Below are 18,254 nucleotides of genomic sequence, written 5' to 3'. Positions count from 1 at the left end.
TCAAAATTTATAAAGAACTCATACAACTCAGCACCAAAAAAAAAAAATCCAATTAAAAAATGGTCAGAAGACCTGAATAGGTATTTCTCCAAAGAGGACACACAGATGGCCAATAGACATATGAAAAGATGTCACTAATCATCAGAGAAATGCAAATTAAAAACACAATGAGATATCACCTGACACCTGTCAGAATCACTATCATCAATAAATCAACAAACAGCAGGTGTTGGAAAGGATATGGAGAAAAGGGAACTCTCATATATTATTGGTGGGACTGTAAATTGTTTCAGCCACTATGGAAAACAGTATGGAGGTTCCTCAAAAAATTAAAAATAGAAACTCCATATGACCCAGTCATTCCACTGATGGATATTTTGCTGAAGAAATCCATAACACTAATTCAAAAAGACATACACACCCCTATGTTTATTGCAGCATTGTTTCCAATAACCAATATGGAAGTATCCTAAGTGTCCATTGGTAGACAAATAGATACATACAGTGGAATATTACGCAGCCATAAAAAGAACAAAATTTTGCCATTTGCAACAGTGTGGATGAATTTAGAGGGTATTATGCTAATTGAAATAAGTCAGACAGAGAAAGACAAATACCATATGATGTCGCTTATGTGTGGAATCTAAAAATAAATGAACATCCAAAGCAGAAAGAAACTCATAGACACAGAGAAAAAATTGATAGTCTACAGATGGGAAGGGGGTTGGGCAGATGGGTGAAAAAGGTGTAAGGGATTAAGAAATATAAATTGCCAGTTACAAAAGTAGTCACAAGGTGTAAAGTACAGCATAGGTAATATAGTCAATAATGTAATAAATATGTATGGTATCAGATAGGTACCAGTCTTATCGGGGTGATCATTTTATGAGTTATCTAAATGTCTAATCACTACATTGTATACCCGAAAGTAATATAATATTGTATATTAACTGTAATTGGAAAATAAAGTATTGGAAAAAAGAATAATTTTCTTTAGCTGAATGCTTTGAACAACATCACCCTTCTAACTATTTAGGGTAGTCCCATCCCCAAACTCTTCAGTTACCATTATTCTCAGACACTATTCTGTGGCATTCTGGCCCACTGAAACTAAGGAGTGGAACCCACCCCCAGAAACTTAGAAAGAAACTTCCTTGCTCCTTGGGACTGTTAGGTCTGGACCTACAGTGGGAGTGGCATCTTTGATGACCTTTGAATAATTTTTGCTGTCATTCTTCCCTTTACATTAAGGAAAACATATGTTTGTAGCCAAATAACTCTACTGTCTTGTCCTGTAGAATCCTAGAATTCCAAAAGCTTTATTTCATCCTCTCCCTGCTCCCCTTGGTCCATACTGATAATGTTTGTACTTCTATAATCCCATCTCTTTTCCTAACTTCTGCTGAGATATCTAATTAAAATCATGAGTACTCTCCTCATGGAATGATTTTTCATTCACACAGTTTGTGAATGGAAAATTTCTCTCCAGGATATGCTTTATCATTTTTTTTTTTTTTTGCAATATTGATAGAATGAAAATTTTCCAAATCGTCAAGTTCTGGTACCTTGTCGCTTAATGATTCTTTTGATTTATCTCTCTACGCTTGCATTTTACTATGAGCACCAAGCAGAAGCCAGTCATCTTCTACACTTTGCTTAAAAATCTCCTCAGCTAAACATCTAATTTCATTTCTCACAAGTTCTACCTTCCACAAAACACTAGAATGATATCCAGCCACATTCTTTGGCGACTTACAACAAGGATCATCTTTTCTCCAGTGTCCAGTAGCATGTTCTTCTTTTCTCTTTGAGACCTCATCAGAAGCATCTTAAATGTTGATATTTCTATCAACAGTCCCTTCAGTGCAATTCAGATTTTTTCTAAAATGTACCTCAAAACTTTTCCAGCCTTTAGTAATCATCCAATTCCAAAGCCACTTCCACAGTTTTAGATATTTATTACAGTAGCACCGTACTTCACAGTACCAAAATTTGTATTAATCTGCTTAGTCTTCCACAATAAAATACTACAGAAGGGTTGTTTAAACAACAGACATGCATTTTCTCACAGTTCTGGAGGCTAGAGGTCCATGGTCAAAGTGCCAACAAATTTGCTTTCTGCTGAGGGCTCTTTTCCTGGCTTGCGCGCGCGCGCACACACACACACACACACACACACACACACACACTGAGAGAGAAACAATAATATACAGTTTAGAACAACACATGAAAGAAAGAATAGATATTAAATACTTTTGAATGGTTGCCTATGATGTGTGTGGGAGGGTAAATGGTATAGGGAATGGGGATTAAAGAGAAGGAAGGAATGAAGGGAGGGAGGGAGGGAGGAAAGAATTAGACAACAGAGAACACTTGTTTGCAGAGGAAAAAGGGGGTAGGACTGAAAAAGTACTTGAAATAATAGCATAAAAGTCCCCAAATTTGTAGAGATATGCACCCACTGATTCAAGTACCTTTATAGAATGCAAACAGAATAAATCTATAAAAATCCACACCATGACACATCATAGTTAATATCTGACAGCTAGAGACAAGTAACTTCTTAGACCAGCCAAAGAAAAATGACACCTTACCTATAGATGAGAACAGTTTGAATGATAGTACTTTTCTCATCACTAAACATATAAGCCAAAAAGAAGTGGCACATGATTTCTCAAGTCCTGATAGAAAAGAACTAGCAATCCAGAATTCTGTATGTAGCAAAAATGTCCATCAAGAATGAGGAAGAAATTAAGACATTTTCAGATGAAGGAAAACTGAGAGAATTTGTCACCAGAAGATCTACTCTAAAATAATAGCTACAGGAATTTCTGTTAAAATAAAGGAAATAAAAAACAAAGAAAACATGGAATATAAGGCAGAAAGAACAGAAAGAGGAAAAATATGATTAAAATACAATATAGTTTCCTTATGTTTAGTTTTCTAAATCATTTCTGATGGTGGTAACAATAATATAGTGCTGCCCAGCATAGTTCTCAGTGAATGTAGAATATTTCAGATAGCTATATTATAAATCATGGAGGGTAAAAGGAAATAAAGGGAGGTAATGCTTCTATTTGGCACTCACACTAATAAAATGATGACACAGTGGTCTATGATAAATTATGAAATATAATACCTAGAGTAACCACTAAAAACATAGAAAGAGATACAATTAAAACACTGCAAATATAACACAATTCAAAAAACATTTAACCACAGGAAATCAGCAAAAAATAAATAAATAAGAAAGATATCAAATAGTAAGCAGAAATAAAATGGTACACTTAAGCTCTAACTTATCAATAAGTACACTACATATAAATGGCCTAAATACTGCAATTCAAATACTGATTACCCAAGAAGATTAAAGAAACATGACCCATCTACATGCTTTCAACAAGAAACTCACTTCAAATACAAAGATATAGGCAGATGCTCGGTATCTCTAATCGTCAGAGAAATGCAAATTTAAACCACAATGAGACATTACCTCACATCTGTCAGAATAGCTATCATCAATAAATCAAAAAACAAGTGCTGGCAAGGATGTGGAGAAAAGCAAACCCTTGTGTACTGTTGGTGGGATCGCAGTTGGTACAGCCACTATGGAAAATAGTTTGGAGTTTCCTCAAAAAATTAAAAATAGAACTACCTTATAACCCAGCAATTGCACATCTAGATATTTAATCAAAGAAAACCAAAACATTCATTCAAAAAGATATATGCACTTCTATGTTCACTGCAATGCTATTCACAGTAGTCAAGATATGGAAGCAACCTAAGTGTCCACCAATAGATGATTAGATAACAAAGTATGATACATATATAAAATGGAATATTACCCAGCCATAAAAATGGAATCTTGCCATTTGCAACAACATGGATGGACCTAGAGGGCATTATACTGAGTAAAATAAGTCAGGCAGAGAAAGACAAAATACCCTTTGATCTTGCTTATATAGAGAATCTAAAGAACAAAATAAGCAAAGAAACAAAATGAAAACAGACTCATAGTTACAGAGAACAAACTAGTGATTTCCAGATGGATAGGGTTGGGAAGCTGGGGGAAAAAGTGAAGGGATTAAGAAGTACAAATTGTACTTGAACCTAATAAAATAAAAAAAGTACAAATTGGTAGTTACAAAATAGTCATGTGGATTTAAAGTACAGCATCAGGAATTTAATCAATAATACTGTAATAACTGTCTACAGTGCCAGGTGGGTATTAGAGTAATCAGGGGGATCACTTCCTAAATTATATAAATGTCTAACCACTATGCTGTACACCTGAATCTAATATAAAATAATATTGAATGTCATCTCCAATTGAAAAATAAAAAATAAAAATAAATTTAAAAGATATAGGTATGCTGAAAATACAAGAATGAAAGTTATACCATGAAACATTAATCAAAGGAAATCAGGAATGGATAGGTTAAAATCAGATAAAGTAGACTTTAGAGCAAAGGAAATTACTAGGTACAGAGAGGTGCATTGCATAATGACAAAAGTGTCAATCCACCAAGAAGACATAGTAATCCTAAATAGGTATATAACAAACAACAGAACCACAAAATATGTGAAGTAAATCTTATAGAACTGAAGGAAGAAATAGACAAATTCATAATTATAGTTGGAATCTTTAACATACTTCTATCATTTGATAGACCTAGACAGAAAATCAGCAAGGATATAGAACTCCACAACACCATCAATAACATGATCTAATTAACATTGATAGAACACTCCACCCAATAGCAGGATACACATGCTTTTCAAGTACACTATAACATGTACAAAAATAGACTATATCCTGGATACAAAATAATCCTGGACAAATTTTTTTAAAAATGGAAATATAAGACTGTGTTATCTGACATTAATAAAATCAACCGAAATCAAGAAATCAGAAATGCCAAGAAAATCTATAATCATTTGGACAGTGAACAACATTTTTCTAAAATAACATATGTTTCAAAGATAAAATCTCAAAGGAAATAAAATTATACTAAACAGAGTGAAAGTGAAAATACAACATATTCAAAATTTGTGGGATGCCGCAAACACAGTGGTGAGAGGGAAATTTTTAGCACTCAATGCTTACATTAGGAGCAAACTAGGAAGTGGATCCATTACCAATTGAGCCTCCAGATGAGAACCAAGCCCTGACCAAGACCTTGACTTCAGCCTGGCTGAGGACTCAGCTAAGCTGTGCCCAGATCCCTGACCCACAGAGACTGTGAGATAATAATGGTGTAGTGTTTTAAGCTGCCAAATTTGTGGTAATTTTTTATATAGCAATAGAAAACATACACATTGAGTTGGTAATATCGAGTTTTATCATCAAATGCAAGAATTTGTGGGTCAGGGGGTGGGGAAGACTGAGGACATAGTTACTTTCAGTCAGAGAGAAATAAAAAGAATTACATTTTGAAGAAAAAAAAAAGAGGAAACACCTCAAATTAATAATCTAAGCTCACACTTCAGATAAATAGAAATAGTTAAAGCAAGCAGAAAACAGGAAATAATACAGATTAGAGCACAAATCAATGTAATTGAAAGCAGAAAAACAATAGAGGAATCACTTAAACAAAAAGCTAGTTATTTGAAAAATATATGTAGTGAAAAACCTCTAGCAACTCTAACAGAGAGTAAAGAGAAAACACACATTACTGACATCAAGAGTGAAACTGAGGATATTCACTACAGACCTCACAGACTTTAAAAGGATCATAAGGAAGGACTATGAACAACTCTACTCATGTAAATTGAACAAGATGCATGATTTTCAGAAAACTCTACCACAATTCACCTAACATGAAATAGATACTTTGAACAACCCTGTAACTATTTAGAAAAATGAATTTGTAATTTAACAATTCCCAAAATGAGAATCTTCATGCCCATACGGAGAATTCTACCAAATGGTTAACACTAATTACTTAACACTAGTGGTTAACACTAAAGAATTAACACTAATTCTTAGCAATCTTCCCAGAAAGTAGAAGTGGGAAGAACTCTTCCCAGTTCATTTTATGAAGCCCGTAATACCCTGGTACCAATTCCAAACAAAGACAGTACAAGAAAACTACAAACTGATATCCCTCATGAATATAGATGTAAAAATCTTTATCAAAATGTTAGCAAATTAAATTCAGCAATATATACAAAAAAAGTATACACCATGACTAAGTGGGGTTTATTCCAGAGATGCAAAGCTAGTTTGTTATTCAAAAATCAATGTTTCTTATAAAAATCACATGATCATGTCGATTTATATAGATAAAACATTTGACAAAATTCAATACATATTTATGATAAAATCTCTTCAAAAACTAGGAATACATCTACAAAAACCCTCCAGTGGATAACATTACATTTAATTGCAAAACAATGAATACTTTCCTCGTAAGATCAGGGACAAAGTAAGGATACTTACTCACTTTCAGCTAGTCAACATAGCACTCAAAATTTTAGGCAGAATAATTAGGCAAGAAAGTAAATAAAAGCCATACAGATGAAAAGGAAGAAATAAAACTGTCCTTGTTTGCAGATAACATGATAGTCTACATAGGAAACTCCAATAAACTGAAACCAAAACTAAAAAACAAAAACTCCTAGATATAATAAACCGAGTCAGTAAGGTTGCAGGATATAAGGTCAACACATGCACACACATTAAAAATAGTAACAAGCATGCAGAAACTACAATTAAAATCACAAAACCATTATATTCCCTCAAAAACCCAAAATGCTTAAGTGGAACAAAGATTTAACAAAACATATAGGGTTTTAATGCCGAAAACTACAAAATGCTAATAAAAGAAATCAAAGGAGATCTAAATAGAGAGATATACTGTATTCATGGTTTGGAAGACTCAATATAGTAAAGATACCAATCCTCCCAAATTGATAGACAAATTTAATGAAATTCCTATCAAAATCCTAGAAATATTTTTGGTATATATAGACAAGATTATTCTAAAATTTTTATAGCAATGCAAAAGAACTAGAATAGCTAAAAAAATTTGAAATATGAAGTGGGAGGAATCACTCTTCCTGATTTCAAAACTTATTATATAGCTACAGTAATCAAGACTGTGTGATACTGGCAAAGGGACAGACACATAGATAAGTGGAACAAAAATCAGAACCCAAAAATTAACCCACACAAGTATGGCCAACAGACTTTTGACAGGCGCAAAAGTAATCCAATAGGAAGGATAGTCTTTACAATAAATGGCGATGGAGAAATTGGATATCCATAAGCAAAAAACTGAATCTCAGCCTAAACATCATAGCTTTATACAAAAAAAAAAAAACCTCATAATGGGTTGTAGATAAAAATGTAAATATAAAACTTTTAGAAGGTAACATAGAAGAAAATCTGCAGAACCTAGAGCTTGTCAGAGTCTTAGACATGATACTAAAGCATTACCTATAAAAAAAATTGATAAATTAGACTTCAGCAAAACTAAAATTAAATGTTCTGCTAAAGGCATGGTTAAGAAGATGAAAAGACAAGCTGGACTGGCAGAACATATCTGCAAACCACATATCTGACAAAGGATTCATATCTGGGATATATAAAGAATTCTCAAAACTCAAGTATGAGAAAAAAAATCCTAATTAGAAAATGGGCCAAAGACATGCACAGACACTTCATAGAAAAGGATATACAGATGGCAAATAAGTATATGAAAACATTTTCAACATCACTAGCCATTAGAGAAATTCAATTTAAGATCATTTTGAGGCATCACCACTTACCTATTAAAATAGTTCAAGTAAAACATCTGGCTAGGTGGGGGAACTGGACCACTCATACATTGTTGGCGGGCATGTGAAATAATACAGTCGCTCTGGAAAATAGTTTGACAGTTCCTTGAAACACTAAAGATACAATTGTCATACAACCCAGCAATTGCAGTCTTGGTCATTTATCCTACAGAAATGAAAAAAAAAAATAGATGTTCACAGCAGCTTTTTTCATAATTGCCCCAAACTGGAATCAGTCCAGATGTCTTCAGTGGACATTGTTTAGCATTAGTGCATGGTGATAATGAAGAGCAGACCAACTTTAGTTGTGTTTTTTAATTCTCTACACACAATATGCCCCTTTATTGTCTGCAGCCAGGATGAACTGCTCCCACTGCCCTGCCCTTGGTACACCACTGCTGAGAGGTAACAATAGTACCATCAAAGCTTTCATTAAAACTGCTGTCCTTCCACTAAAGCATGGGCCAGGCACTCCCCTCCCCTCCAAAAAAATAAATGACTTTAGAAATAGCAGCAAATAGAGGCTATTTCTGAAATCCATATTCATAACACTGTTTCCCTTCCCTAAACGAGAGTCTTGGCCCTTCTGCACCTTATTCAGGGTCTCTAGTCCTTTCCACAGTGAACAATTGAAAAAGGCTCCAAAACACCTTGGACAGTGGATGACTTGGTGACAGCCATGCTCCCCAGAAAGAAGAAATACAGTTGGCGCTTTGAGGAGGGCTTTATGCCTCTGATATTCCATTTTCAGGCAGCACTTGATTGTGACCCCACTAGGTAAAACACCATTGGTTTATTTGGACTTAATCTGAGATTGTAATATCTCCTGCCTGACATCATGGGGTTCCTTTAAGCAGAATTAGGCATAGAGGGAGGATTAGATAAAAGGCACTCATCTAAGCTGGGAAGGATATACTATTCTGATTACTGTGAAGTGTCAGTGGGGAAAACCTCTCACCCCTGATTTCATTTAATAGTAGTAGTAGTAGTAGTAGTTGCTTACATCTTAATTGAATTGGTTACAAATTAGGAAGTTTTGGCCCAGCCCTATAAAATGTCATTTTATATATAGACATTATGAGAAAGCTCATGCTAATGATTATTATTATAATCTTAGTAACTGACAATATACCTTGCCACTCATGCACACACACATACATACACACACATATATGCATACAGACACACACCCGACTCACTGTGGGCTCTTTATAAATAAGTAAAGGAGATAACCAGAGCAAAAGAATTAGGCAGAGAGGGAAGGGAAGTTCAACAATCACTTGTGGACCATCATGTGCCACATACTCTGCTTGGGGACTTTACATATCTTAGACTATTTAACCCTCATCGCATAACATGCAAAGTAGGTGCTATTATTATTATTGTGTTACTGATGAGGAATTGATGTAAGAGGGCTGAGAGAAGTGAAGTGAAATAATCAGATTATGTCACTCTCCTGCTGTTTAAAATTCTAAAATGATTGCCATTTCCCCAAAGTATAAAAGTCCTAAGTCCTCATCCTGATCTCCAGGCAGCATTCTGTCAATCTCCCTAGTTTCTTCTCAGGCCCCTTCCCTCTTGCAATAGACGCTCCAGCCACACTTTTGTTCAGTTCCTCTAATGTGCCATATTCTTTTCTGCTCCAGAGCCATTGTTCATGTTATCCTCTCTGCCTGGACTGCTCTCCTCTGTGTCCACCTGCATTTACCAGTTATCTCCTACTCATTCTCCAGGTCTTAGCATAGATATCATATCCTCAGGTCTCAAGAAAGCTTCCACTGACTTCTTTCTTTACTCTCTAATGTCCCTCAGACTATGTTAAGTCCCTTTGTTGTATCCTTCAGTTGCATTCTGCATCTCATCCCTACTACTCATCACATGGCTTTATATGTAATAGTGCGCTCAGGATCCATTATCCTCCATTATTAAGCTTCTTGTTCACAGACCATCCTATTCTCTGCTCTATCCCTAGTATCATGCATAGCACATGATACATGTTTCATAAATATTTGTTGAATGAATGTATATTTAAGTTATCTATAATTGGTATATAATAGGTACTCAATAAATATAAACTATAAATATAGTTGTTATTATTATTGTCCAAGGGCAAATACCTAGTCAGGGCAGAACCAAGATTTACACCAAGGTCTGAATCTAAAACTCATTTTTCTTTTACAGTATGGCTCTGTTTGCAGAAATGAGTTCTAGACCCAGAATTGCCACCATCTGTCTGGCTGTATGACTTAGAGTAAGACACTATATCATTCCGAATCTCAGTTTTCTCATCTATAAATTGAAGTAGGGATAGGCAAAGTTTAGATTGCTCTTCATGTAATCTAGAAGAGAATCGAAGCCTAGATAGGAGAGGTTCTAAATAGTTAATTAATTGACCAAGAACCCTTAATATCTTTATGCTCTTTAGCCTGGGTAACCCCACTCAGGCAGTGTGGAGTAATGGGTGATGTTAGAGAGTCCATCCTGGGCTTAAATCTCAATGTCCTTTTTGCTAGCTCTGTGGTCTTGGGTAAGTTAATACCCTGAACCTCAATTTTCTTCTTTACAGATGGTATAATAATGTCTACATTTTTATGCCTTCTTAAGGTAAAAACAATATAATGACATGGAAATAAATTTTTGAATATAGAATGAAAATTTTCCCACATGATCCTACCCAAACAATTCTTTCTATGCTTCTGTCATCGACAGCTACCTTATGATACAGGAGCCACAGGCAATATTGAGAAGGGAGAGAGAGACAGAAGACTAAAGCAGGCTGTGGTCAGAGGGCAGAGTCTAGGGTGTGGAGCAAGAGCCCCCATGGGATGGGATGGAGCAGAGGATAAAGCCAGCTACTGAGGAAGAAAAAATGAGATGCCAAATCTGAGGAATGGACAATGGCTAGGCGATACTTGAGAACCAGAAAGTAGAGAGCCAGTGTAAGGATAACAATGTACCCTGGAGGGGCCTCCTTCCAAATTTTTGTGACCCTGTCACTTAGGCAGACTTCACTTAGTGTATGTGCTGCCAAAGTGAGCACTCAAATGGTCTTAAAGATCCTTACAAGTGTACCCTGCTGATGCCTTTTCTTGTTTAGTCACATGCACGTATATTTTGAAATTGCAATCTTAACATGTATACTTTTTGACTGCATAGCATATCTTCAGTATTTTTCATGTCACAAGTTTTCATAATGATTCTTTTTAATGGCTGCCAAATATTCCAGTTTTGCCAATAACCCAGAAATCACATTCCTGTATATTAACTTTTTTGCTTCCTTGAATTATTTCCTTAGAATAAATTCTCAGGTGTGGATTACTGAGTCAGAGAGTAGGCAATTGATATATAACAATGAGAAACAGGTTTTATTTTTCTAAGAAATGAGCTACAGTTCTTTTCTTCTTCCTGTTCTGGAAATGATGAGTGGACTTTATAGAGCCATGTTGTCCAACATAAAAGCCAATAACCACATGTGACTGTTTAAATTTAAAGTTTGATTAATTAAAATTAAATAAAATTCGAAATTCAGTTTATCAGTTGTACTAGCCACATTTCAAATGCTCACTAATTACATGTGCCTAGTGGCTGTATTGGAAAGTATAGATACAAAACCTTTCCTTTATTGTAGAAAATTTAATGGATAGTACTGCTCTAGAGGTTCTCAAGAGGTTATGGTTAGCATCTGGGGTGGGAGCTAAAAACCTGTCCAATGTTTGCAAATGTCCCATAAAGAACAAAATTATATCCGTTTGAGAACCAATGATGTTTTATTTTAGATGAAAGACTCACCTAACTTTTTAAGGATGGATTCATGTTGGCTCTGCTTGGAGAGAGGCAAGCTTAGAAAGATGGCTTAGGAAGAGCCCTGGCTCAGAGGCTAATTCTGTACTCCATTCTCATTTTCCTCCCTTCTCCTCCCGATATGTATCCTGGTTTTGGGGAATTGCAGGAACAAGACCATGCAAATGGAGAAGATTAAGGCCCGTTTGAAGGCTGAGTTTGAGGCCCTTGAATCAGAGGAGAGACACCTGAAGGAATACAAGCAGGAGATGGACCTCCTGCTACAGGAGAAGATGGCCCACGTGGAGGAGCTCCGACTGATCCATGCTGACATCAATGTGGTATGTAGCTAGCTGCCTGAAGCCTACCTCTGGGCTCTTTGAGGAATAAGTAATAGTGAGTGCTGTAGTCTTTCTTTAAGTTGCTGTGGCTAGCTTGGGGAAGTAGACATCAGGCTGTGGTGGAATTGAAGAATCCAGGACTTCTGAGATCCCACTTTGGCTCTTTTACTGATAGACTGTGTATCACTGGATAAATCCCTTCTTCTTTCTGGGCTTCATTTTGCCTTTTTGTACTATGAGAGGGATTCAGTCACCTCTGAGGTCTCTTTCAGCTCTGATGTGCTTATTCTGGGAGTCTGGGAGTTAGGAGCTAGTCTTGGTGAAAAGCAGAACAGGCAGTTGCCTATGGGGTCTAGTCTAAAGGTCTCCAAACTTCTAACTGGGCCAAATAAATTATTTCTGCTGGTCTGCAAAAGTGGGACCCCTCATGAGAGTCTCTCTTTTGGAGATTCTTGGAACATGAAGAATGAACTGTCTGCTAAGGTGATAAGTTCCGAACTTTTTGGAATTGCTCAAAGTCTGAATGATCACCTGTCTGGGCTGCAGTATTGACGATTCCTTCACCAAGAGAAATGTTGGAGGTGTTGACCTATAAGATCCTTTCCAACTCTTAGAGCTTATGACAATGAGAAGTCTTTTTCTTTTTTTTTTTTTAATTACATTTGAATGAGTTAAATATCTATTCTTGGGAAAGTCATTTCTGTGCCAATACTTATTTCCTAATTTTGCCAGGCCTAGGTTTTTAAAGGAAATATGAATGCAATTTGGACAGTAGGTATTTGGGATTTTCCGTGTCATAAGATCACAGGATTCCAAGGTCTTATGAGGAGTTGGCATTTCTGCTGCCAGATAACCCAAGGATACAGAGCCAATGAAATGAACAAGATATTAGCCACAGAGGAGCTAAGAATCTAGGCCAATAGATCTCAAACTTGAACATGATTGAGAATCACCTGGAGGGCCTGTTAAAGCTGATTGTTAGATTCCACCCTAGAGTTTCTGATTCCATGTGGCTGGGCTTGTGCCTGAGAATGTGTATTCCTAATGAGTTCCCAGGTGATCCTGATGCTGCTGATATGGTGACCACATTTTGAGAATCATTGATCTAGAGGAAAGGCCGCTAGCTTGGGTGGCAGAAACCCTGAGTTTTTATCTAGGCTCTACCCCTAAGAAATAGTTCTCTGAGGAAGTTTCCTCTCTCTGAGTCTCAGTTTCCTGATCTGTAAAATGGTGGCAGGGTCTACTAAATGAGCTCTAAAGGCCGTTCCATCTCCCAGGTGCTATATTTATATAATACATGCCATTTATTGAGTCTTTACTCTGTGTTAGTCCCTGTACTGAGAGCTTTATGTAAATATAATCATTGACTCTTCACCAAGATTATATGAGGTAGATACTATTATTATCACCATTATATAGATGAAGAAACTGAGGCTTGTCAAGAGTCATATACGATGCATAGCAGATTGAGGACTTGAGCACATATTGGTCTAGCTCTGGAACCTGTGCTATTATCCACTCATCTGTATAGCCTTGTCAAGAATTTTGGGGTCTTTTCTCTGTTACTACCTCACTCTGTGTTCCAGATGGAAAATACCATCAAACAATCTGAGAATGACCTAAACAAGCTGCTAGAGTCTACCCGGCGGCTACATGATGAGTATAAGCCACTAAAGGAACATGTGGATGCCCTGCGCATGACTCTGGGCCTGCAGAGGCTCCCTGACCTATGTGAAGAGGAGGAAAAGCTCTCCTTGGAGTAAGCTGCCCGCCCCCATCCCTGCAACAGACAACACACACAAACACACGCATATACAGAGCCTGGTCTGAATGTCAGGGTACCCAGTTATAACCCCAAACCTATCAGTGGCTGACTCTTTGTATGACCTTGGACATTCCTCTGTGCTGGGCTGTTACATCAAAAGAATGATGATTCAACTAGAATTACTAGATAGCTTTTAAAATTCTTTGTGTAATTTTAATAATACAAGACTCTTCGTGTGTGTCTGTGTGTGTGTGTGTCTGTGTTTGTTGTGGCTATACTCTTAAGAGGTCAATTCCCAAGTCACTGTCTAGAAGAGATGTCCAGAAACCTTTGAAAACACAGAAGGCTGAGCTTTCATGATCTCCAGGGACTAGCCACTTACTTCATCTTAAGACCCAGAGTTAAGAACTAGGCTTACCTTACAGAGAGACAAAGTTCAGTTCGGTAGAAGGAAACACACTTCCTTAAGTCAGAGCAAGTGGAAGTGGTGAGTTTGTTATTCCTAGAAGTATGTCGGTAGAAGCCTGAGGACACTTAATAGAAATACTGCAAAGGAACATGGGATTGAGGGTAGGTGAATAACCTCTGGGGACATTGCTAACCTTGGGATTTCTTTATTTCTGGATCTGTCAGAGCCAAAGAACAGGATGATTATCTTCCCAGCAGACAATGGATCTGGTACCAAGAGAGAAGAACCTTGTGTTGGGGAGGGTGTAGGAACTTTCTATAGTGAGCCATAATCCAACTCCTTTGATTCTGTGGCATGGAGTTCTTAAGAGGGGAAAGGTTCTCCTTGTTTTCAGAATGATCCAGCTAATGTCTCTCATCTCCAAAGTTACTTTGAGAAGCAGAAAGCAGAGTGGCAGACGGAGCCTCAGGAGCCCCCCATCCCTGAGTCCCTGGCCGCTGCAGCCGCTGCCGCCCAACAACTTCAAGTGGCTAGGAAGCAGGACACTCGGCAAACAGCCACCTTCAGGCAGCAGCCCCCACCTATGAAGGTGAGTGAGCTGCATAGGGGCTGTAGAAGAAGCAAGTTATGCTTAAGCAGCTCCATGGAAGGCTGGAAGATATTGGCCTTATTTATTTGAGACCTTTCTAAAACATCCTTTGCTTGGGACACAGAAGAGTATGGTATATGTGTTGGAGTAGACCTGCTGGTTTTGTTGCCTCACATCCTCAGAGGAGTTAGAATGCAGGGAGATTGGCAGTGTCTGCTAAAGTATAATTTTCAAAAAGTTAGAAACATGACTTGTACAAAAATATAATAAGCATATATCATTAATGAGGGAGCCAGCAGGATTACAAAGCTGGTTCCAAGAGCATTTGAGGAACAGATAATTATGTAGTCAGGAAAAGAAAGGAATGCTGAAATAAGTTTGCAAAGTTAAATACAGAACTGGTTAATGTCCCACAGGGCAATTAAACTATAACCTTTGTGATTATCTTTTCTTTATAACAGAAATAGTCTGCATCTCTATTGGGCAAAAAACATTCATAGCTTATCAGTATAAGTCGCAGCATCTGGGCCCTGATCAATAGTAAATAGTCAAACAAAGGGACATTCTCCTAGAGCAGGGGCCAGCAAACTAAAGCCCACGGGCCAAGTTTGAACTGCTCCCTGATTTGCAAATAAAGTTTTATTGGCCAACACGCATACCTGTTTATATATTGTCTATAGATTCTTTCATGTAAAACGGTTGGTATTGAGTAGTTACAACTAAGACCATATAACTCAAAAAGTCTAAAATATTTACTATTTTGGCCTTTACAAAAAAAATCTACTGATATCCTGTCCTAGAGAATTGATCCTTAAGTGGGCTTGTTAAACCATGTTCCAGTATAATGCTAAATGGATACGCAATTCTCATTTTGCCTTATTTCCAAGTTTTGGATGTTTTCCCTCAATACCCCTTTTTGACCCTTACTCCCTTATATCTTTTACATTACTTATATCCAGCGCTGATCTCTCTACTTGAGTCTCACTCACTGATTACTGTTCCTTCCTGTTGGGAGAAAAAGCACTATTGCTTTCTGGACCCATGGGGATCAGAAGGCTGAAGCACAGACTAGAAAAATCTGACTACTAACTTTCTTTGTCCTGTGTACCCCACCAGGCCTGCTTGTCATGTCACCAGCAAATTCACCGGAATGCACCTATATGCCCTCTGTGCAAAGCTAAGAGTCGGTCCCGGAACCCCAAAAAGCCAAAACGGAAGCAAGATGAATGAAGAGAGGGAGAACACATGGAGCTCTGCTGCTCATAACCCTTCCCTTGGCCAGTGATTGATCTCCTAATGTGAAACAACCCTTCCCCACCTCTACCAAGTTTCCTGTTTAATGTGATAAAAGCACACAACCGATTGCTCACTTTGTTCTTATTTCTTTCTGATCTTGGGGTTTAGTTTAGGAAGAGATGTGATTCAGGTGCTAATGAAAGTGTATCTGATGATCCCTTCTTTCTCCCTACATTTCAACCCCTGCCCTTGTTTGGAGCTAAAGGAAGGGCAGAAGGCCCAGATGTAATTCTCTGTCTCTTATGCCTGAGGCCTGGGACTAAGGTCTGAGGATTGGGGGAGAGCCATATCTTATTTCACGTAAAGGCTCCAGTGTGCCCCCTCCCTGTACTTTTGCCTTAGTCTTCTAGCTGGACTTTCCAGTAGGCTTGGTGCCTATGTTTGCCCTAAGGTCATCTCAAATCAAGGCCCAGAGGTAACTTGGAAAAGCCCTCTTTTTTATATTATTTGTGGAGGCCTGGCTGTTATTATAGAGTTCACCACCCTACACCCATCCTCAGTCTCCTAGATATACAAAAGTTCTCAGGTACCAGGCTGTGTATCTGGAGATCCTGAGATCTGCAGGCCTTTCTCCCATAATCCTAAGTTTTGCAAATCAGTAGTAGAAGTTCCCCACAGTGACTCAAGGGACAGAGATAGGGGTTGGCTGACTGAAAAAGTTTTAGCTCTAGGTCTCAGTCCCTGGCTGGGGAGGGAGAGATATTTTTCCTTCCTTCTTTAACTGCAGGTTTAAGTTGCCACAGTGTCTGTGTTCATAATATAAGAGATTCCTCTGCTCTTTGAAAGTAAGAGTGTTATGTCTGTACAAATCCTTTTAAATAAACATTTGTTCTTTGAAGTAAAGGCTGACTGAGTGCCTATAAGTACCAAGTAATAGAAAAGATGTAATGCCCTTTCTCTTTCTGGGTAGCTCTTCTTCATTCTTATTCACGCCCACTTACAAATGAGGAAACCAGGCACACCACTGCACAATAGTTTATCTTATTATAATTTCCATTTATTCAGTACTTACTCTTTGTCAGGCCTTTATTCAAGATGCTTGATATAAATGATTATATTTGATTTTCAAAACAACTTTTAAAGCTAAGTATTCTTATTGCCATTTTTCCAGAAAAGTAAACTGAAGTTCAGAGAAGTTAAATAACTTGTCCATAGTTAAACAAACTTCTAGCAAGAGACATTTCAGTAACTGAACCCAGATTAGTCTGGCTTCAGAGACCATTTTTTTCTACTTTTTATCTATAATCCTTTTTTAAGCTTTCTTCCTCTTTGGAATGCCTTGATGATAGGAGTAGTTAAAATAACTCTGGACTAGAAATCTGGTACTAGGGGTCTAGTGACTAATGCAGGAATATAAAGGCCTGGTTTCTTGTAGAGATAGAATAGAGAACAACTGGGAAGGGCTATTCCAGCTTCAAAGCTTTCCCTAGGGTGGACTGAGATTTCCATTAAGGCTGTGTTGCAGTTCAACAGCTCACTCTTCCAATTCTGCCTCCTTCTCTTCTCTTCTCTTCTTTTCTACAAGTGTTGATCTCAGGGCTTCCTAATTAATATCCTGAACAGTAAACTGTCCTAATGCTCCCAAGAAACCCAACAACTAAAAAAAAATCTGTGCCTCAGTGTCCTCATCTAATAAATGGAAAAAATAATAGTACCTACTTCTGGGGTTATTGTGAGCAATGCCATAGTAAGCTTTCAATAAGTTTGTGCCTCTGGTATCAGGTAGATTGGCTGACTAGTCAAAAGAAATGTTATTCATCTTACCTGACATTATCATTCAAGATTTTGTTCAGCTACATACCTGCTTTTGAGATGGCCCAGGCTCACTCTGGGCAAAGGGAAGACATTCAGCTGTGTGACTTGGAGTACACCTTAACCTGTATAGGCCTCTGTAGGTTTCTGTAAAGTATAGGAGTAGTATTTATTGCTTTGCATCTGTGGCACACTGGAGGTCAGATTTGCCAATTAGGTTGCAGCACCACTGGTCAGGTCAGTTATTTCCCAGGATCAGGTCTTAGTAGCAAGGGAACACTTGTTTCTTGAGCACCTACATCTGCCAGCCACTGGGTGGAGTATACTATCTCATTTAGTTTTCCCAGTTCATTTATCTATTGTGAAACAAACCACCCAAAAACTCAGTGCCTTAAAACAATCACCATTTGTTTGCTTGTGATTCTGCAATTTGGGCAGAACTTGCTTGGAATGACAGTTCTATTACATGTGGTTTTGCCTCAGACAGTTTGGATGGGGCTGGAGGATCCCAGATGTCTGCACTCTTATCTAACACCTCAG

At 37.6% G+C, this 18,254-nt stretch overlaps 1 protein-coding gene across 2 annotated transcripts in view; it reads left to right on the top strand.

The window, feature by feature from the left end:
• Positions 1 to 16,805, top strand: part of ZC4H2 (zinc finger C4H2-type containing) — a 71,044-nt gene extending 54,239 nt beyond the window's left edge. For both annotated transcript variants that reach the window (XM_011383371.2, XM_023525007.1), the window contains 4 exons: positions 11,732 to 11,903; positions 13,490 to 13,662; positions 14,504 to 14,666; positions 15,783 to 16,805. In XM_011383371.2, coding sequence (XP_011381673.1) covers positions 11,732 to 11,903; positions 13,490 to 13,662; positions 14,504 to 14,666; positions 15,783 to 15,896 — 622 coding nt within the window. In that variant the 3' untranslated portion in view covers positions 15,897 to 16,805. The remainder of the gene's footprint in view (positions 1 to 11,731; positions 11,904 to 13,489; positions 13,663 to 14,503; positions 14,667 to 15,782) is intronic.
• Positions 16,806 to 18,254: the final 1,449 nt, after the last annotated feature.

Source organism: Pteropus vampyrus, unplaced genomic scaffold (assembly GCF_000151845.1).
Source record: "Pteropus vampyrus isolate Shadow unplaced genomic scaffold, Pvam_2.0 Scaffold516, whole genome shotgun sequence".
Classification (NCBI taxonomy): Eukaryota; Metazoa; Chordata; class Mammalia; order Chiroptera; family Pteropodidae; genus Pteropus; species Pteropus vampyrus.
The sequence above is the reverse complement of the archived record's forward strand: the minus strand, read 5'-3'. Positions and strand labels throughout refer to the sequence as shown.